Source organism: Hypomesus transpacificus, chromosome 18 (genome assembly GCF_021917145.1).
Source record: "Hypomesus transpacificus isolate Combined female chromosome 18, fHypTra1, whole genome shotgun sequence".
In the NCBI taxonomy this organism is placed as follows: domain Eukaryota; kingdom Metazoa; phylum Chordata; class Actinopteri; order Osmeriformes; family Osmeridae; genus Hypomesus; species Hypomesus transpacificus.
This window is the reverse complement of record NC_061077.1, coordinates 10767600-10789777: the sequence shown is the minus strand read 5'-3', so window position 1 is coordinate 10789777 and position 22178 is coordinate 10767600. Positions and strand designations below refer to the sequence as shown.

At 43.7% G+C, this 22178-nt stretch overlaps 2 protein-coding genes and 1 long non-coding RNA gene across 7 annotated transcripts; 2 read left to right on the top strand and 1 right to left on the bottom strand.

Annotated features, from left to right (window-relative positions):
* Positions 1 to 104: 104 nt before the first annotated feature.
* pkig (protein kinase (cAMP-dependent, catalytic) inhibitor gamma) lies at positions 105 to 11970 on the top strand. Of its 3 annotated transcripts, none has more exons than XM_047040835.1 (3): positions 105 to 380; positions 9808 to 9989; positions 10365 to 11970. In XM_047040835.1, exons 2-3 carry the CDS (start codon positions 9836 to 9838, stop codon positions 10445 to 10447), a joined length of 237 nt encoding a protein of 78 aa, XP_046896791.1. In that variant the 5' UTR covers positions 105 to 380; positions 9808 to 9835; the 3' UTR covers positions 10448 to 11970. The 3 variants fall into 3 exon arrangements, with proteins under 3 accessions (XP_046896791.1, XP_046896792.1, XP_046896793.1); XM_047040836.1 differs by lacking the exon at positions 105 to 380 and adding an exon at positions 3051 to 3238; XM_047040837.1 differs by lacking the exon at positions 105 to 380 and adding an exon at positions 6078 to 6254.
* A 93-nt stretch (positions 11971 to 12063) lies between these two features.
* ada (adenosine deaminase) lies at positions 12064 to 21932 on the bottom strand. 3 transcript variants are annotated; one of them, XM_047040782.1, is made up of 11 exons: positions 21824 to 21932; positions 17765 to 17826; positions 17336 to 17461; positions 16281 to 16424; positions 15970 to 16085; positions 15346 to 15470; positions 13922 to 13993; positions 13347 to 13448; positions 12888 to 12955; positions 12637 to 12766; positions 12064 to 12487 (listed from the first exon to the last, which is right to left on the bottom strand). In XM_047040782.1, the coding sequence occupies exons 3-11, from the start codon at positions 17419 to 17421 to the stop codon at positions 12383 to 12385; spliced, it is 948 nt and encodes a 315-aa protein (XP_046896738.1). In that variant the 5' UTR covers positions 17422 to 17461; positions 17765 to 17826; positions 21824 to 21932; the 3' UTR covers positions 12064 to 12382. The 3 variants fall into 3 exon arrangements, with proteins under 3 accessions (XP_046896738.1, XP_046896735.1, XP_046896736.1); XM_047040779.1 differs by lacking the exon at positions 21824 to 21932 and adding an exon at positions 21158 to 21329; XM_047040780.1 differs by lacking the exon at positions 21824 to 21932 and adding an exon at positions 21158 to 21287 and having other exon boundaries at positions 17752 to 17826.
* On the top strand, positions 14000 to 15189 carry LOC124481072. The gene is made up of 2 exons (XR_006957611.1): positions 14000 to 14121; positions 14246 to 15189. It is a non-coding gene; the product is annotated as an uncharacterized LOC124481072 (long non-coding RNA).
* Positions 21933 to 22178: the final 246 nt, after the last annotated feature.

The window sequence follows — 22178 nt, the reverse complement described above, 5'->3', positions numbered from 1 at the left end:
ATGTTTAGACATATTTTCACTGTCTGACAAAAAAGGCTTTCTGTGAGTTTTTGGTCATTACAGAGTTTAGAGGTTGATGTTTGAAATCGCATAAGGCAGAGTTAAGGCGAGAATGCTCCAGCTCCAGACAGAGTCTGATTGGCTGGAGAAGGCTAACTCCATTTTGGAAACAGCTGTTTTCCCTTCATTGTTTCCCGACGTTGTTAAGAGTACATTTCTCCCCCTCGCTGGCAGAGACTTTTAATAACCAACAGAAAAACACCGTTAAATTGCGCATTGGTTTCATGCAGGTTATCGGTTTTGAGTCGAGAAACTTAATTGGTGTTTTATACGTTGACATTCAATTGTAACAAGTGGATACGAGAGGAGAGCGATCCAAGGTTAGTCAATGATCGATGTATTTTTGTTCCAGTAACAATGTTGCAAGTAGTGAAGACAACATTACAAGCCTGTTATGATTGTTCGGCTGGCATGTATAAAATGCGCTGGAATTGCGCATTGAAACGGACCGTGGTATTCCAAAAGAACAGTGGTGTGACATCTACTTCTGCCAATCAGTGTGGTGTGACGGAACAATTTCCACGATTTGATGGACAGGCAATGGGAGGTCAAACTAAAATTGTAATCAGTTTTTGGAATATTAAGCTTTTGCTACTAAACGCATTCAAAAAAAGATGTTGACTCTCATCGATGACAGAACTGTCAAACTGCCTAACTAGTCATTTTACTACAATCGTTTTAGTTATATTAGCCTATGGTTTAATGCACAATAATCTACATCATATGACTACACTACAGTGTCATTTTGTCAGTTGTCATTGCTCCCTCATAGCTGTTTCATCACAACCCTGTATGACCACTACGTTATGCCCTCGACAAACCGTTTAAACATGAAAACATTTGTCTTCAAGCTTTTTTTGAGGACCTACAATGCATAAGATATTACCCAGCTGTCTGAAATGTGTTCATCACTCCTCCAGTGTGAAGCTTCAGCCTTTGGCAGATCAACAATGATCCTGACCAGTACAGATACACTTGATTCAAATCAAGCCTAACTGTCTTTGAACTGAGTATTTTAACTGTGTATTCCAAATTAGCCTATTGAGCCATTGTTTCCTTTGAGTGAATGCAAGTTAAGACCATGTTGTCCATTCTGACCTGATTTGTGCTGTTGGGTTATCATTTGTGAAGTCACGCCAGTACGGTCTTATCTGCACTGCTGCACAAACACCATCCTCCCCTACTTCAGTCAAAGGGTTTCCTATCGTCTGTCCAGAGCTGGCAACAGTAACATGATTAGCAGTAGAACATTAGGATCCCCATATCACTGTTTCAAGAGCCAATCTAAAGTGGGAGAGTGAGGAGAGAAAAACATGTGTGTGTGTGTATTGGAAAAAGGGCATATGTGGAGCAATATGTACACATACACAGTTGTTTGTGGTCTGGTATTTCCAGAGGTCATCATGGCGTTCCTTTGGAAACCATGCATTCTTGTCTTGAGTGTTGATGAATGTCTCGTTGACATGCTTCAGATTCATGTCACAGCTTCCCCACAACATGGCGGAGCTGTTAAACTAAGACTTGAGGCGGTTTTAACACTCTCCACGAGACTGGGCCTTTAGCTTTATCTAAATGGCTTTGTTGGCTTTCTCCTGGAGTGCAATGCTTCCACAGCCATCCCGATTGTGTTTATCTGCGTTCTATTTCTGTCTTCAACCCTCTCTGTAATCACTGATGCTATGTGTGTATTGGTAAGCTGCGTATGTTGCCCGTTCTACTGCATTGACTTGCAGTAGTCGTTTGCTCGAGGACTTTTGCTTGGCTCCGTTTTGAGCTCCCTCACTTGGTCCTGAGGAGTTGGTGCCACTTCCTCTCAGTCTCTCGTGACCCAACTGGCAGAACGAAAACAGCACAACACAAAAGACATGATAGAATCTAGGTCTAGAAGGCGATTGCTGGATGCTATTCTGAGCCTTCGACTTGGGTCACATGAGTCTTGTGTTGGGGTCTGACTATGTGATTGTTGGTGTTAATCAGTTATTTTAATCTGAGGGGATTTACATTTGTGAAACTTAAGTAAAACATTTTGTGGGAAAGGCCAAACATTTTCTGACAAGTGGTGGGTTTAGTGTTGACTTTTATTTAATCTATCTACAACTGTCTCAAGAACTGTAGCCTTCACCTTAACCAGACAGTATCTGATTTGACCTCACACAGGAATCTAAGGGCAATCCAACTGCCATCCATCCTTGGTTGTTTATCCCCTCTTTCATTCTGTCTTTCAAACTTTGACTGCCTGCAAACCACCCTCCCAGCCTTTTGAATGACCCAGGCAGGAGCTCCTGGTTGGCCATGGCAACAAATCTACTTTTCATGTATAAACATGTGGATTTAATGTGACACAGAGACTACACCCTCATACTTTGTAACATAAACTTGTACTCGTATGAAACAAACTGTGTATATACAAAGAGTAGGGCTGTTGAGATGTGTAGATTTAAGCAGATAAATGGTATTGACAACAATGAATCTTTTTAAGCAACAGTCTTAAATAACTGTTTTTCCCAGTCCATATATGTTTCCTATATGTTCCACATGGCTGTCGAATAGATTATAAAAGAAACATTGCAGCGTTTGGGCCTAAACAGATGAAGCCATTAGTCCTCTACCATGCACATCATTCCTGTTCAACCACTTAGGCTTGACTATGTTTATTCCCGCGTCGATTCCCTTTATTGAAGGAAATGGAATGTAGTAAAAGCCTCTGAACGATCACTGACCCTAATATTTCTTTGAAATTCAAGATCAGCCATTCAATAAAGACAGCAGCTTGTACAGTCCACATCTGTGTAGTGTACAGTGATGAATAAAGTATGTCCATTGTGTTCTTCACTCTGGACATTAGCAGGATAGTGGTTGTTTGTTGTGCTTTTTGGCTCCTGTCAACGGCTGCATATCACTGTAATGAACGCCTATGCTCATTTTTTAAAGCTTGCTTATGGGAAATGTTTCAGAGCCTTCAATCCTCAACTCAGCAAATCGAATCACACGACGCCCACATCCTTTTAGACTTGTGGGGGAGAGGCGTGATGCAGCTGTGTGGGATTGCTGCATGGGCAGCCTCAGCAGACCCCTGTAGAGTCCCTCCCACAGCACGGAGGAATCCGTGTTGGAATCCCAACCCTGTTCACCATTCCCCTTGAATCACCACGGAAGCAGAAGGATGGCGTTGGATCAGGTCTGTATGCCAGACGAGGTTTTGATGATCTTGGTTGGGTTGGCGCTGACATCTTGATGTTCTTCTCGGGGGTGCGGATGGCGTTGTGCAGCATGCAGCCTGTGTGAGATCATGCGGGGTGAGGGTATCGTGTTTGGCTTGCCTTGTGCTATTCCATGTGACAGGTGTTTCAAAAAGCGGGCTCCCAAGTTGACTCTGGGATTTAGGATAAGCAAAATGCTTCAGCTCAGTTCTTTATGAAGTCCCACACAAACTGCTGGTGTCTGTGATAGATTGCCTTATTTAACAACAATAATAAACCTGCATGCATTCCTTCATCTTCTTCCCTCCCTCCTCTGTACACCCAGTAGAGCACTCTGGTGGTCCTGTTCAGCCTCCACTGTCTGGGTGTAAACAGGCCGACCCAACAACCCGCTTCCTAGTCAAGTCTGATATTGTTATGTGTGTTGGCAGAAAGGAAGACAGGCAGCCGGTCTGTAGGACCTGTCTATGACTGACTGCAGAGTCAAACCAGAGGCTAACTGCGAGACAGACCTCCTAAATATTTCCAGTCCATCAACCTGGATCCTGGAGGAAGAATTACGATCCCCTCTTGTCCTTACCGTGTGCCCTCCGTTCGCTTGACTTAACCATCAATTAGGGGTTCGCTTCAAATATACAACAGATCATATGGTGTCAGTAAATGTTTGAAGAAGAACTGTGTGAGATGGAACATTAGCCTTTAGCATTTTCTGACACAAGACTGAATTGTTAATTTATTGGTTTACTAAATGTTACAATTCATTGGTTTAGGAGCATATCTGTATCTGAATTTATGATCAGGTTGATTAGTGGTTTACTCTCCATGACCGGGGTTGAACGTCTTGTCTCTGACATTGGTCGTTCTCTGAACTCTGCATCATGAGGAAGCTTCATGGTACTTTGGTTGGAAACTGTGTGTGTGTTAGTAAATTTGGCTCCACAGCTTTGCATATATTTTAATGCTACTCTTCAGTATTGTATTCAATTTTTTGTAGGTTTATATAAACGCGGTCTCAGAACAAACACATGGCCTAACCTACGTGTGTCTTACAGAACTCAGAGCTGTGAGGTCAGAGTTTGTTTTTGCACCTCAGTCGGCTGTGCTGAACCACCTGTCATGAATGATGTGCAGCTGACTGGTCTTCACATACAGTACCAGACACACACACACACACACAATGTCCTAGACACAGAGGGGATTACCTTACCCTGAATGTTGGCATGTTGCTACAGTAGACTCATTCTCATGTGTCTCGACGGGTGGAGGCGGGTTGGAGGGTCATCGATTTACTTGTCTTTAATGCAGTCTGTAAAAGAAGATTGATTTCAGCTCATTTACAGACAAACCTCCTACTCAAAACATTGGTACCACAGCTGCTGTTACTGGCCTTAGGGATTTGTCACCTGACAGTGTCAGATACACCGTTGTCATTTTAAATAAGTTTGTGCGCCACAGAGACTGAAATGACAACAAAGATCCAAACAAAAAGATGATAGTCTTGTTTCATCTGGATATTTTGGAAAAATGTTGGTTGGGCAAATTCCTTACTAGACTTAACTTTATAAAGGCAATTTATTTGAGTTCTCTCCATGCTCTTCACAGTTCCCCAGCTGTTGCTATGATGTCTGTTGGAGCCAGTTTAATTTGTGTGGATCTTTTCATTTGAAGCTGTGATATTACTGTCATTTAGACCTTCCAGATATCAGGGAGTTGTCAAACCACTTCCTGTGGTGTTGAGTCATGTCAGAGGGTGAGGCCCTAATGATGTCATCCAACCGCAGCTGGCCACTGCCCGCTCTGGGTGGGGAAATGCCCAGACCTGGGATCAGTCAAGCCTCACCACATTGTAACCATGACTTTAAAAGGGCTTATTGCAAAACTGCACCAAGGAACAGAGTCAAGGAAGGGGTTGAATCAGCCTTGTGTTCTGTGCCTGCCTCATCCCTCAGGATTGAAGAAGATGGTCCATCACACTGGATATCTACCTGCTGCCAACACAGAACGATTTCCGATGACATGCAAATGTCAATGGATGAGCATTGAGGAGTTTGGTCAGCTGTGAAGTGGAGCCACTTCTGATTCTGTCTACCAGCATAATTCAGTCGGGAGGGATTTTTGATTTCACATCAGTTTAGTAAGAGTAGGCCCATCTACTCCTTGTTTTATTCATCAGTCCCCTGGCCCTCAACGGCAGTGGTTGAGAGCCTTATTGCAGCTCCTTCAGAAGGTAATTTAAGATGTTATCACAGTTAAGTGATGTCATCCAAGCATTGTATTATTTCTCCCCAGTCTAAGAAGGAAAGAAAGCTTGATTGGAGAGTCTAACCAGTGTATGTAACCCGAGGGAGCAATCTGAGAGATTTACATATGGGAGCAACAGGGCCAATTGCTGCCCTGAGGTGTTGGAAAAACCCTAGTGACTAATTCTAAATTAAGCTTGGCCAGCTTGCCTCTTTCAGTGAGGGGAATGTTTGTCTGGACAAATGAAACTGCAATTGCTTGTTGGCTCGCAAGTTAAACACACCCCACCAAGGGAAATTAAGTCTTCACACCCAGCTGGGGCCTCATAAAAAGAGGAAGGATATAAGGGGCACATACCCACCAGTGCTGAATAGACTTCACCTCATAAAAAAATATATATATATATATATATATATATATATATATTTTTGAAAGGGAGACCAGTGTAAAACAACAATGCCAATCTTACTGAGGAAAGGCAACTCCCTCCCCAGTGTTTTAAGTGAGCTGCTTGTCCGGTAGCTAGCAGCTGACATCATGTAAATGGTCAGTACCCACAGTCTCATTGATGTGGCTGTGTTCAGACTAGGGGAAAGACCTGACGTGCTGGGGTCTGCTGCTCTGCTGCTCACTATGCAAAACTTATCTTTGGAAAGTCTTAATGGACGCCTGTCTGCACACATAGGCTGCCGTCTGTAAGGCTGGCGTTGTGTACACACAGCAGCAGATGGCCAACCGGTTCTGATTATTTTGGTAAGCTGGAACACTTACGACCTTTCTATCTGTCTCCTGAATGCTTGTCTTGTTTGATACTTGTGAATGAAGCCGGTGGCACATGTTTTCACAATGAGAGCTCTCCTCAGAATTGGAAAGCGTTCCCTTTTTTTAAATAAGGAATAGAGTTGTGATCAGTTTCCTATGCATGCCCTGTTGGTCTCATAGCTTGGCTTCCTCATGTTGCTCAAGTCTGGCTGTTGCGACACCACTTATGAAAAGCCTGCTATGTCCTCACTGTTGCTATAACACATTACATGCTTGGGTGTAATTAGACAATTATTGAACGTTTAGCCGAGCCACTCAGCAAAATGAAAAGATTAGCATGTCATCCAAGCGAGAGGGGCCGTGCGAGACGTGTTGTCGCTACAAGAGAGAGTGGGATTCAATCACACGGAGACTTCACTTCTCTGTCAATAACCGCTGTGAAATTAGTTGACCGACTTGAAATTGGATGGGGGAGGCAGCCTTAATGGATGTTGGAGAGGTCGACGAAGGCTTCTTTGTGCCGGTTATTGCAGATAATGTGAGTTTATTACACACAAATCATGCTTGGCAGGCTCCACTGGGGTGGCAGTGAGCCTCTCTCTTTAATGGCCCAGTGAAAGCACGACTGCTGACTCATCTTCCCTCCGTGAGTCTCCTGTGCTTTTCTTCCTCATGTCACCGTGAGCTGCTTCTCCATGTCGCCGTGCCCCGGCATCCATTCACCACACCAAACCTGGAACCAAGTCTAGGTTTGGGTGACTCCTCTCCATCAAGGCTCCATCTCAGTTGGCCTTCGGTTGCATGTGAAGCCAAGATACTTCTGCCGAGAGATATTGTTGAGACATCTCGTTAGTGTGTGGACAGTGTGACGAGGTCCGTGTAAAGTATGTACTGCGTCGACTCTGGCAGTACACTTGATTGTAAAGAGTATCAGTCACCCCGTTTATTGTTTGGAACAACACGCTCTTGTGGACAAGCAGCAGAATGAGCCCGACGGGAGGCTAAACCAGGTTCATGTAATGACCTGAGCTGTCGGGATATCCCTCCTGAGGGTTGAGGGAGGTTATTGTCTGGAGTGGAAAGGCACACCTGTGACATTTTTCCTCCGGTGGGTGTTTGCAGCTGCAGCTGTGTCGGGTTTCCTTCCGTACACACTTTGCTCTTTCAGCACATAAAGAGCCCAGATTTATTAAGTGGGCCACTGGCTGAGCAAAGGAGTTTCTATTGTGACTTGCTACTTCTCTGCAGCCTAACTTAACTGAATTGAGGTCCAGTGTCGGATCTCTTGTACAACTGTAAACTAGAGGTTGGACATCATGCTCCAAGAGATTGTTACCTCTCATTAAAGCTAGGCCCATGTCTAGCTTGTATGTTCACTGATGCTTTAAAATGGCATCAGTAAACATGTTCACTGGACCATGATAGAGATCGTTTTATAAGAGAAGATTCTAGAAGGAAGAAAATATGCCTCTATGCAGGTCACTTTACATTATTCAAATGCCTTTGGTTTTGGTTGCATGAACGCCAGGCTTATTGGCTCACGTGCAGTCAGTGGCTGAAAACACACCCACGACCAAAACCAACGTCTATTCTGTGGGTTGAGATGAAATGATCGGGATAAGGAAGACGACAGGCAACAATGTTATTAAATGCTCCCAGAGTGCGACCTGGAAAGACATGGGTGAGACAGAGCACAGGGGCCCTCCATGGAAACCCACTAATGATCGCATGGCCTGGTTTATCCTCACATGTGTGGGCAAGTCGGCTGAAGAGGCCTAATTAAACAACACACTGGCAATTAGTCAGGACTCGATACGCTGTTGTTAGGCACTGGATAACAACTGGCCTGTCAGAGCAGACGGTGGAGCCACACAGCCCTCCAAGACTCCCATGCCTTGTTTGGTTATCACTGTTGACCGGCGACGATCTACAAACTGAATGTTAGTTTGGGGACATAGGCAGTACTGCTGGTTACAGCTCAGCTTGCTTCCACTTGTTCAACCTTTTGGATGTTTCAAGCACTGTTCAGCAGAGGGGGACTTAGGTTGGTCAAATGCCATGAAGGAGGATGTACTGTAATGCTGATGGTGTTTGGTCTGCCGGAAAATGTGAATGTGGAAAGCTTGTGTGGTCTGTGAAAGGAGTACAGGTGTTTTCTGGACAGGAGCTCGCAGGCTAAGACGACAGCCATTGTGACATTTCACTAGGTGGTGTTCTCCTAGAGGGCCTGTTCATCCTGCCTATTTGCGTGTCCCACAGGTCTGTCTGTCTATCTGCCTGCAATCTGATCTCTCTGCACGATCGCCAGCATAGCACCAACACAGCTGCCCCCCTTACTGCGTGACCCAGGGCATTTCCTGTCTGGCATTGTGCTCTCATTCAGAGAACACAATACTGGGACTTTTGACTGATAGCTGTGGAATGTGATGTGAGGGGAAGTTCTTGGGAAGTAGCCGGCCCTGGGTCACCATTCCACTGCTGTTGCATGCCTGGGAGAGACAGCCTGCCAACTTTCTTTCGTTCCACCTTTGAGTGATTTCCTCTGGTTTCGGCATTGAGTCCATCTGTCAGTAAAGTACTAACTGGGTTTTTGGCAGTGGGCTAACTGGGTTATGTGTGGCTGTATGGGCATGACACTGCCATTGAGGGCTTCGTCATGCTCTACATAGGAGACCTAGACTTTATCAAAAGGAAATGGAAAGGTTTTAGGTACGGTGTGTTGTTGTAATGCACGCAGGCACACACACAGACACACACACTCTTATGGTTGAGTGCAAAGGCCTATGTAATCATCCTCACCAAAGACAAGAACAGAAAATGACAGAGTTGTTCTGATCTGTTGGTCACAGCATGACGTTGGTCCTACTTTTAAAATGCAGCAGATCCTCTCTCTTTCTGGAGCAGCCTTCTTTTTATTTTCTCCCTCCCCCGTTTGTTTTCTCTGAGGAACCACCAGCTGTATGGTGTTCCACTGGCTGGCAGGATCCATGACCCATTTAAATATGGACTGTGGAGAGAAGTGAAGAGAAGACAGAGGCTGGATGAATAGCTAATGGGAGCTTGAAACCCTCTTTTCCGGTGCTGTTGGCTCTCCCCTGGCTGTCATCGAAATGTCCAAAGCGCACACACTTTAGTTCCCTCTGATCAATCCCACGCACTCTGGGCTAGACTGGGCCCTTTCAGGCTGGCCTGCGGTGTCAGTCGTTTTTGGACAGGCCAAGTGCTGTTGGAAGAGGGATGTGACGCAAGTGCAAGTTCTGGGGGTGGGTGGGGGAGGGGGTGGGGGGGGGTGCTTTGAGAAGTTGCAGATTAATGCGTTTTTGTTTTGCAGTGGTAATGAGGACAGTAAATTAGCACAGACGCCAGCTCCATTAGCTGATGCACATAAATAGAAATGGCAATTATAAATTCCTCCTGTGCCAGTGGAAACCTACCACATCTCTGTATTCCATTGTTTAGTTTGGTGGGATTTATTGCTCAACATTGATGTTCAGTATGCGTGTCTGTCAACTCGTCTGCGTCATGTGGTCGTCCCTGGTTACAGGTGTGATGAGAGCTCTGGTCATGGGGAGATGATGGACGTGGAGACGTCGTACTCGGACTTCATCAGCTGTGATCGCACCGGCCGCAGGAATGCAGTACCTGACATCGCCGGACAGGAGGCTGGAGTGAGCGCCACGGAACTAACCAAAGACATGGCAGAGATGGACCTGAAGGCTGGTGCAGGTTAGGTTCAACACACACACACAGCACAACTGTTACCCCATTTGTCCCTCCTTCCTCTTTCTGTTGACTTGAATGCACACCCTAGCGCTTGATTTGCTCATCATAACAATTTAATCCCCCAACCAGCAAATGGAAAAACCTCATTAATAGTACGATGTGCTGGAAGGAAGTGCGGTATGTTTTTTTCTGTTCCTCAGCGTTCTTGTCACTTTCTCTGACTTCAGTCTGATTTACAGCCTCTGAGAGGCAAGCCAACCCTCTCAGCTTCACTATTATATTAAGTGCACTCAACCTAAGTGTGTGTGTGTGTGTGTGTGAGCGTGACTATATGTACGTACAGCTGTGTGTTGGTGATGACCCATCAATGTGTTTCAGAGGGGCAGCCTGGGCCCTCCCCACCCCCAGAGGGAGAGAGCTCTGCCAGCCAAGACGCCCAGGGGAACGGGGACCTGTCCTAAACCCTCGGCACGGAGGAGGGGGAGATGGGGGGGGAGAGAGAGAGAGAGGAGAGGATCTTTGTGTTGAATTATACGGACGCCTTCTCCTCTCCCAGCCCATTCTGAGCCAGAAGCCAGGCCCTCCCCTCACTGTGGTCCAGCCAGCGTCCTGCTGACGGCACACATGCATGCCTCTCTTTAACCAGATACACGGGGGACTAAAGATGACGGAACTCTAGCGGAACTGATTGCGGAAGAGGTGCCGTTACTGCTGCGGTGCGGTTATGGATGGAAGGATAGATTGTTTTCTCCCAATACTCTGTGAGAAAGCACAGATCTCCAGATTCATGTCACTGGAGATGAACTGATTGAATACAACACATTTAGACCATGTTGTGGCATCTCGTCCCATATCTAATATAGACCGCCATAACGAGGAGCTGTACTGAATGCATAATCCTTTTTGTTTGTCCTTTCTTTTGAGCATGGTGACCTGCTCATCATTTATCGTTTCCTCTTGACCTTTTCCTTTACAGTAACATGTAGTTAGCAGGTATAATGTACTGTAGGGAGATCATTTATTTAAAGTGCAAAACCTTTGTATAAGGAACTTCTTTGTGTAATAAAACACACGAATCTATTACAACCGTTGTGTTTTTGCCACATGATATGCAAGTGCTCAGTTAAATCAGTCAACCACTGAGATCAATCAAATACAGAGATGTGTTTATTGGCTTGAAAATACAAAATGGAAACGTGAAAAGGGGTTGCAGACTGATGTAACTGTCCAGACAGTCATGACCAATAGAGGTATAAAGTTGAGTGCTAGCAGTACCATAAATATTATTGAATGTAGCCTGTGTGTACATTTGACTGGTCACAGGAAGTCACTGTTTACATTTAGACCCAGAGCGGTCTTGGGTTCCCATTAACAGGATGAGGAGGAGAATAGTAGGCATATTGTTTAGCAAAACTGCGTTCAATTTAACTAATGCTTTAAGTGCCAGCCCATCGCCTGTTTGTGTGCTTAACATAAAACCTAATGAGGTTCATCATGTTTAAGCCGTTTCCCCGGCATTTAAGAAGAAAAGGAAAATGGTTAAAGATGCAAAAGTATTTTATTGTTTTGATTTTCTTATGTGCCATTCTCTCCATGTCACAAAAGGAGTACACAAGTATGGTTTTCTGTTAGTAAAATGCAAAATGAGAAAGAATATAAAATCACAATTCGGATAGTACTGATTACATTTGAGATCCTCTTTAGAATAAAATATCTTGGACATTGTCATTCTAAACTGTGGGACTGCTTCAGTAGGCATCACTGTTAACATGACAGTAGTGCGCCACCTACTGTTCACGGTACTACATTTGGTATAGTGCTGTTTCACCTGATCCATCCCCCATTTCAGATGTAAACAATTTGTCTTTCCTCCTGGAGACAACAAGAACTGGGGATTAAATGATAGGTTCATAGATACAGATAACCTGTTAAATTCCAGTGCCTATAATCCCTATGAATATAATATAATACATTTCTTGCATCATAGATGCTAAGTGCTTGTCCTTCCCTGCACTGTAGTTCGATCACAGTGAGCATAACATTTTGATTAGGGATCAAGCCATTTTCGTAAATTAAAAAAAGCATAACATTGGCTTGAACTTTTCTAATAGTAAAAGTTGTAAAATGAGGGTAATTTGTTGAATAAACTGTACATACGGGCGCTATTCAGATTATTTGGGAAGACCTTTTTGTAGCTACTGCTTCTCTGTGCGTCCAACACAAAACACAGTCTGGATTTGATCCACCACAACAACCATTACATTAGTTTCACTATGCTATAATACTGTGTGTACTGGAGTATATACAGACAGACATTGTGTTGTGGCCGGTGGGAGAAGTAGGGGGATTAAGTGGTTTGTTTCTCGTTGCTTGTTCCTTTCTCTTCATTGATTCTTTCAAAATGCGGTGTCTTCCACCATGCCGTAGGCCTCGTGCAGCTTGGTGACCAGCTCCTTCTTTTCCTTCTCAGGCAGGAAGCTGGACTTTGCTGAGTTGATGTTCTACAGGACAGAGCACGACACAGCTCAAGTACACACTGTGCACACACTGGGAATTTGAAGTGGTTCAACTTGATCTCATTTGAATTGAAGACATTTACTCAAATGTAATTGACTGGGGGTCACTGGGCGTGGGGGTGTTTTGGTCTCACCAGTTCTTTGAATTCCTGTTCAGTGAATCCCATGTACTTCTGCACTGTGACGTAGTCATGCTGAAGGGTGGAGTTGAAGATCAATGGGTCATCTGTGTTCAGAGAGATGTTGGCCTTATCTTTCCTGAACCTGCAAACACAAACAAACCACCTTTTTAATTTAGAAGGTATGAAACAAACCTTTTAGATTTATGCACTGTATGTGTCACGTTAAGCTCAATAAAAGTAATCATTGGCACGTGATAATTCACCTGATGATAGGATGTTTGGTGAAGTCAGAGTCGCAAGCTCCTGTCAGTTTACTGGATATGGGACACGTCTGAAAGCACACATGAAGCGACCATGAGAGCACACTACAGACCCATCTCACAGTGATGTGAGCTCCCTCACAATGATCAGGTTCTAGATCTAGTGCTGCAGGTCGTGTCATCTCACAGACAGGGACACAAAAGAGACTGCTGCACTGGTTTTCTGAACAGATTAATTGTGAATTCTCTCCACCAGAGGTCAGTGTGGTACATTAAACAAACTTCAACATGATCTGAATTACCAATGAATATCTAATTACATCCTGAAGCAGGGCAGCAGGACTGATTAGTTTTTAGTTTATGGTGAGAAATATGATATAGACTTCTGTTTCTACACAATGTCCTCAGTTAAAATAAATAATGCAGAAAGACATAAGCAATAATCTGATTTACAAACCACACCTCAAAGTGCATGTTCTGGTCCAGGAGCTGTTTGTACAAGACTTGGTCCTGACTGGTGTTGTAGCCATGCCCAATCCGCTCAGCCTTCAAAACTTCTACAGCCTGAGGGCAAACAGCAGATTGATGTTCTGTGTATCGCTTATGCACCATCCATATGCCACTTTGGATAAAAGTTAAATGTATATGAAAATGAAAATGCAAAATGCATCATTCACAAGGCTAAAGCAAAACCATCCCCATGAAAGTGCTAAACATGAAAAGTAAAGACTATTTCTGGACACACACTGTATCAGGTTGCATGGTTGTGTGCCACATGATCGATGGCTGCTTTCAGGAGAGGCATTCCAGGGAGCATTCCAGGGAGCATTCCAGGGAGCATTCCAGGGAGCATTCCAGGGAGCAAAATTATATTTCACAGTGTAATGTGCCTATGATGTTTTGTCTCCATAAATAAATTATGGATGCTATACAGGATTCATGTTCTTGAATGATTAATCCTATGTTGTTTTTGGTTGTTGGTTACAAATACTGGTTTTTAATATTTTTCCCTTTTTTAATGAGGGAGGAAAGCTGACCTCTTTGACGACTGAGGACGGTCCCACTTCTCCTGCATGAACAGTCCTGTGGATCCCACAGCGCTCTGCTTCCTGTGAACAACCCAGGGAACAACAGCATCACCAACACACACACGCCACCCATCTGGCTTTCACATCAGTCAGCACTCCCCACCGGAGCGGCCCTGTCATTGTCTCCAACAGAAAGTCATGTAACACAGGTGATTAGAGCAATAAACAGCATGCTGTGAGTACATTCTGAGTCTGGTGTCAAGAATGCAAGTGTGTCAGATGAACATAATCTCACAATCCCTTTACATTTGTCAATGTTTTTTATCCTTGCAGAACCAGCATGGCTTCTCTGAACCTGGAATATGTACGCATGAGATCATGTCTAACTGTCCACTGTAAACATAGTTAGTGTCTCTGCGCTCCCATTTTAGGCTTTGCCCTTTGTCACACTAATGATTGAAACAGATGTTATAACCATGACAACATGTACTATATTATGGTAGAAACATCTTCCATCCTTGAATCATTCCCACTGTTGTTTTTATTAGTGAACAACAGTGTAGGACTCAGAACGGGTCACATGCCCTTGTCAGATGCTATCTCATGAATGCACAAGTGTTTAGATCTGTCAGGAATAAACTATGAGTAAGACACTGTTCCCTTTCACAGCTCAATAAACTTGGATTTCCTAACATCTGTCAACTTCTGGGTGGCTTGATTCAACATTTACGTAACCCTAATATGTACTCAATAAATAACGCTGACATGTGGTAAATAAAGCACTTCATAGAGCTCTGTCACTACTGAGTTCAGTGTTCACTTGTTGGGAACATCTTGGTCGTGGTATTTGTGACCTTCACAACTGCGTGGTGTATTTGTGACCTTCACCACTGCATAGTAAATGACTGACGATGATAAGACATACATTTGTGAGAGTCAAGCTACAGTGAGTCTTTGATGGCCTCTGTACTGCAATAGGCCTAATAAACACTGACTGTACTTTGACTTTGTTATCAGAAACCCCAGAGTCATACTTGAAGAATCTTTCAAGTATGTACAACTCACATTAACAAAGCACATGTCACTCTAACCCACTTAACGTGTTCAGCAAATGGAAGTCAGTTTACTCTAACACCGAGAGCTAGAGACCATGATATTACATTAAATTAGATAAAAAAACAGACAACAATTTTCTGTCCAGTCTTCCCAGCAGATCTATTTTCTATCTTGGGTACATACCAGAAATATGGGCTTTACTGACTACTCCTTAGAATATCTGTTCCACCCAGGTTCATGCTCACATTTCTCACACTAGGAATGTTGAAACCATTTGGAATCTCCATGCTTGCTCTGGTTTCATCACTCACATGTGGTATCAGTCAAGTAATGGGCCACAGTATATTGGGTGTAAGAGGTTAAAGGCTGTAGGTTACCTCAAAGGCCATCCGGTGGCCTGGGTAGGCCTCACAGTTGAGAGATTCATCTCCTGCCAGGTCTATGGCCACCACTCCCTCATTACCATACTTCTTGCACAGCTCCAACACCTCCATGGACCAGTCTGCAAAAGAAACACACAATTAATTGAAAATAGCAACCATAAACATAACTTTGCTTTGGCTGTACAGAAAGGAAGTAATTTAAAACCAATTGACTGATAACATGTTTGAAGGACATATTTGACTTGAGAGACCATGGTCAGTATAATAGATAATGAGTGTGCTTTTGCAATTGGTTATCCAGTGACACAGCACAGTACTACACATAAACACACATACATAGGAGCCCGTTTTACTGTCTGCATGGTGATAAACAAGTATAGTGTCATAAAGGATTGAAAGGTTCACAAACAGTCCTGCCCAAATCCTTCAAATTGGTCCACTAGTTTGGTATGAAATAGACACTGCTACGTGCCAATAACAGGCTGATAATAGTTGGGAGTGCTATGTGCTTCTGAGTGGAAGCTGTAGGCCCAGCATTCTGCTACCAGCAACAGTAAAGGGGGCTCCTATGTGGAAGTGTAGAGCCTACTCCAGACTGGGAGACAACAGTGCATTTACCTGGCATGTGGCGCATGCAGCACAGAATGGACCTGGCTTTGATATTGAAGGCCTTTTCCCCTTCACTGAGGCCCTGGTAGACCAGGTGGACCACATCGTCTGGGCTCACGTCACCCCTGGAGCAGGCACAGAGAGAGGGGGGGGGGGCACAGAGGTTTAGAGGATGGCACGTTATCTTCACAGCATGTGAATATATTCATCAAATGTGTTGAAAAATTACTTTTGATACATGTCAACTAGTAGTGTCCATATTGTCTACATATCTGTAATGTACAGTGTACAGTGTATCCTCTAAACACACGAAAACCTACTCTTTCTGGTTCCACTGGATGGGGTCCACTTTAGAGTTGGCCAGCAGGTGTGGGCTGTATCGGACCTCCACGTAGATCACGCCTTCTTTGGCCTTGTCCTCCACAAACTCATAGGCTATCCTCTTGATGGCTTCTCTGTCTCCCCTGGCCAGGAAATACAACAGCATGTATTCGGTAATCATGGTCATCTACCAGTGCATCTTGAGACTCTGGTCTTTAGTTGTGCTATAAGATCACCGTAAGGATTCACATAAACCTTAAGTATTAACCAAAAGGGATTTTCAAGTAAATTCAGTTAGGATGGCTAGCCTCTAAACCATGTCCTACTTCTAAGGCTTTTAGGGCTTGAAAACATCACGACATGGTAAATACCACTTCCAGCATTTACACTAGACGTGAATTCTAGTTAGAGCCCTGAGTGCCTGTCCTATCCGCCAACCACCCTTTTCCTACCCTCCCTCATCCTACCCTCCCCTCCGTCATCCTCCCCTCTCTCATCCTACCCCCAACACTATGTTCATCCACCAACTCACACAACAATCTTGCATGAACCAAACACAGCTAGAAAGTTCCCTGTGTTGTTGCAGGGGAGGCTATGGATGCAAACAAGGCCTTTCAAGGGCCTCGATAAAGAACGCTTTATTCTACAGTAACTGCCAGCTGCTGCCAGACACGACAAGCCAGTGATGTTCTACAATGGGCTGCAGGCACACTGGCAAGGGGCAAAACACGTTGTTTATCAGGTAGTGTTCAAATAGAAGGGGGGCAAGCCCATATCCGACAGGACACACCTACTGTATGACTGCACTGTATAACTGTAACAACCACTTCCTCTACAGTGCATGATGAAACTTGTCTCGACTAGACATCATGACACAAACTGTTACAGAAAAGCTTGCAGTGTGGAATGACTGAGGACAAGATCATCCAGCTTCAGCAGAAGATCTGCCGTTGCCATCATCGCCTGACCGGTGCAATTTTCTGACCAAACTGACCTTTGACCCCTTCCTAAAAGCATGTAAACGTTGGTTTCACATGGTGCAGCTCCCACTTACGCAATGACGTGCATATACTCGTTGAACTTATCCAGAAACTCTTTGAACTCTTTGACAGGCTCGTGAACCACACATCTGTGTGTCATGCCCTCCACTGTGGACGCAGGCAGGGGGATCCCTCGCCGCCTGCAGTGAGGAGATAAGAAGTCAGTTAGTTCACTTTGCTTTTCTACAATATTCCAACTGTTCCAGAAGACCAAAGGCCTGTCGCCCAAAGCGAAGCCCTTTTTGCATGAACAATCATCTCTTTCACAATTAGTGACAACCTGTAAAACCACATTCTAGTATATACTTTAACAAGGATGTTCGAGTTTAGAGTAAGGTTGATGCTACAATGCTGCAATAGCACTGTTCTAAAGCTACAGATACAAATGTAAGTTGATCATTAAATCCAAATCAGAAGGTCAGTTCCATACTGTTTCAACATACTCAGCCACATCAAGGATGGTTTGCACTCTGATAGCTCCATCGAGGTGCACGTGAAGCTCAACCTGTGGGGGAGAGACGCAGCACAATGACAGCCATACCGAACAATTACAGACGACCCTTGACCTCAATCCCACAGATTTGACTTTGACATTGAGATTTGCAACCGGACAGAATGTTGTTATATGACAGTGCGTCTGTTTGAAGTTTCTGGACTGGTGGTGCAATGTGTTGGCCATGGCTACATCTCGAATGCGGTCCGCATGAGTAGGCATAAAGCAAGCGATGAAAAGGCCAGGGATGCCAGAGAAGGTTCAAAAGAGAGCAAGTGCTGTAGCCCTTATTCAAATTCAGAGAGCCGTGAGTTATACTGACAGATGAAAGTGCTAAATCTTGCCAGCTTGTCTCCAATAGCTGAGAGCAGCCAGCCTGCCTGCCTTTGGCTATCCAAGCCTCTCTTTCAACCTTTAACTTATCCAGTATCCCACAAATAAAAAACACACACATCTCTCATTTTTGGTTGTCTGAACCACATGCTATGTAAAAGAGCAACAAAAGAGTAAAAAAAAGCTTGATAAAAAGATCTTATTGTACATGTGCTGTGTAACATTGAAGCCCTATTACAATAGAAGCCGAACTGTCCCTGACCATGTTCCTATAACGTGGTAATTGTCAGGGCAATAATGCTAATTCAAGTTAAGCCTAGCTTAGGAAGGATGTAATGTACTGTAATCAAGGTGACAAACAACCCTTTAAATGAACAATAGCCTATGATGAAACCAGAGACAACAGCTGCTTGAGGCTTTCCTGCAGGATATTATATGTCAAGGTTACTTGCCTCCTATGTAACCCATTGATAGAATTGTGTTATTTACTGCATGTAATCAACTGAAGGAATGTGATGTTTTTGTACTATAACTTTTACAACCCCGCAATATGTATCTCCCATACTTGAGTAATGATTGTGTGCGGACCACATCTGTGTGTTTCTGTAGCAAGAGCAGTACAGACCAGAAACAGGAAGTCATTTATCATCTCATGAGAATCAGACAGAGTAAAATAAGATAGTGAGAGCCAAACACAAGAAATAGTTAAGCATGTATGAACAAGAACCTCACAGTCCTTTCACTGACAGTCTGGATCGGTTTGTATAAGAACTGACACCAATACAGTCTTCAAATGCTGACTGAAATCACTACTTCTGCAGCATCATCTTTTGCTCTTGGCCGAGTAGTCCTAAGTTCATTTGTCAGCAAACACTTTGCAAGCTACAGGCTCACTCACATGACTGTAACATAACTTCTTCATTTTCTACCATGTGAATAGGTAGAAACCACGGGTACGTGCTTGGTATGGAATTGGAATGGAATTGTTTTGTGAAACATCTTACATGTACTCATTAACATAATTCTCCTAGACATGGTTTGGCGATTAGTTGGTTCTAATGGAAATAATTCAGCTGTTATTTAGGTTTCTAAAATGCCTGAAACAAGCAAACTTTCTCAGACTCGCAAATATCCGAGAGATCATAGATGAGCATCATGGTTCAGCAGAACATGCCATCAGATGAGACACAGCTGCTTAAGGCTGCGTGTCCACTACAGCGGAGCGGCCGGCACGTCGGCTTCCAATTCATTGCCAATGAAACCGGGCGTTGACGCCCGCGTAGGGCATTGTGGGATCTCAACGCCCGGTTTCATTGTAAATTAATTGGAAGCCGACGCGCCGCCCGCTCCGCTGGACACGCAGGGTCAGTCACCAGCTGTTTAAGCAATAACTGATCCTCTGCTTTACTTTCTCATTCGTCTTCAGTACAGTACCTGTGTGAAAAAGAAGACATCCCATACCCGGTAACTGTGTCTAATGTCTTCTAACCGAGCCAGAGATTAAATATGTACACAATCACAAGGGTTTGTTTGAATATTGATTACACATAGGAACCTTTTTGACAATGGAATCTGTTCTGTTGTTCATTGAAGTTATATTTTCTTTCAATTAAACAATCCGTGCCTGGGAATGTATTTTGGTGTGGAACACACTGTGGCTGCAAATGGAGAATCCATAAATGTTTGATGAAGAGATTACCTTCTGAGTCAAGGCTGACCATCTCTGTTTTCCGATCCCTCTCGCAAAGTCATTGTCAGTGTAATGCAATAAACAGAACCGTGGGTGACATTCTTACACAGACACACACACACACAAGCACACCACACATACCACACACACACACACACTTATATCATTACTTCTCCTTTATCAGTGATCAGCTTGAAGACATGCATGCTAACACAAGGCTGCTATGACTCCAAAGGGCACTAGTATTTCTGTGGAGCTTAAAGGAGCAGTGAGGGAAAGAAGCTGACACGAGTTTCCCTGAGTGTCTGTCTTGTCCCTGCCTTCCGAAACGGAAGCCTTTGTGCATGAACTGCATAAGATGGAGGACCCAACTGTATTTGTCAAGTTATTTTGACAGTCCAGGTTACAGTTAGACCTACATTTAAAGCACATCCTTTGACTAAAGACAACATTCTATAGGAAACATTCTATAGGAAACAGCTATCAAAATAACTCAAGGTTATGGTTTCCTGTCCATACAGTATGCTTGAAGATATGTTATAGTTGGACAGGCCCTGGCAATGTGACTCTCGATCCCCATATACCAATCCAGGTACACAAATACAATATGTTCTGACTAAATAGATTCCTAGTGCGGTTATGGCTGTGGTTTATGTGGTTGATCTGGATAGGTGAATACACATATTGCACATTGTTGCACATCAAATAACCGTGGTCCAATTAAAGGGGGTGGTCTCAAAGTGAATCCTGCCGCTGTTCATATTAGGTAAGAACATAACTGGGCCTACTTAGGCCTACTGTAAGGAATTACCCAATAGCAGCATTGAGACATGTATATACTCAACCTTGCATGTTTGGTAAGACTTACCTCATTAAAATAAAATACATAAAACATAATAGGTCTATTTTGATTAGGAATAAACGGACTAGTAAAACGATATCACTAAACCTGTTTTAATGAATACAGGTGATGACATGTAATCTACTATAAATGGCCTTCCTAGATGTCTGATTGTCTTTCACCCATATAATATGCATTATGTAGGTGAGTGACAGTTATTGAAAACGAAACCACACTGCATTCGGTCAAGGATATAACCCTATACCAGTTTTTAAATAAAATACAAGAATACAAATGCATTTCAATTAAAGTTAAAGTGTTATATTTTTGTAATAACCTGTGTTGCCAATAAGTCGGTAAGTGTGAAGTATCCAAGGATATTTGCTTTGTAGCCTATAATTTAAATGTTTCGTTTTGCTGGACAGAATGATAGGCTGAATGGTGTATCATTCAAATATAACCATTCAAATATAACATACCTTTGGCTTGTTGAATGCTACTAGATCTGTGAAATGTTCTGCCATAGTGAAAGCGCAGTACTGACGGCCAGTGCTTCTGTTGCGAACACAAAACGACTTCAAGCTTTTCCCGGTGAAGCCCCGACAGTCTAACCCAATCCTTCCTCGCGTGTCATTATATACATGATTTGAGCGAGCGGCACTAGCCGCGCCCTTGGTCCAACCCACTGCATAATTTCACTTGCACCTGTAACACGAGTTTCGGTCAAGAAAATAAAAACAAACGGGCTCCTGAATCATTGTAATTTGGCCTTTACGGTACACTAACCATTAGAACTGCCTGGGGAATAGGATTAGACGGGCTCGCTGTCACCAGCACCAGTTAAGCTTTGTTGCCATATGCCGAGAGGTTTAGCAATTCGCTAATAAGTTCTGTTCAAGTCTACGTTATGGTTATGAGACAAAAAGTGGTGTTAAAATAGTAGGCCTACATACTTCAATGTGGGACTTGTAGACCTGTAGAGTTTTGGCCATCCATACGGTTCTCAATTAGGCTATGGTAACATTGCTTTAATTGTATTGAAAAGGTCATAGAGCATGCAATCGTTAACAAATATTTCAACGATGCATGGTATATTATAGCCTATAGGCTACATATGTTACACAGTATAATACATTTTCATTCACCTTTTTCCCTGCGGTATTGGGTTTCTCTCCCAGGTGTGTCGGTGTATAGTTGCTGCGCTACTTGGTTCCTCCCCTGGATCGTCACTGTGTCGATGCCCTGCCACCCATCGTAAAAGGTTGTCGCCTACACCTGGACCTGCCTACAAGGAAGCATGCTATTGTTCTGTCTACACATTTCCGGTATGACAGATTGTACAAGCTAACATGAACTTGAACTTGGTGGCAAATGTTGTGATTAATCAAACCTATCAAAATAATTAAATGTAAAAGGAAATAGTCATTGAAGTTGTTGGGGTACACATTAAGCTAGGTGTTTGTCTGCACACTCAGATGCATAGATAGTACTTTTCTAACA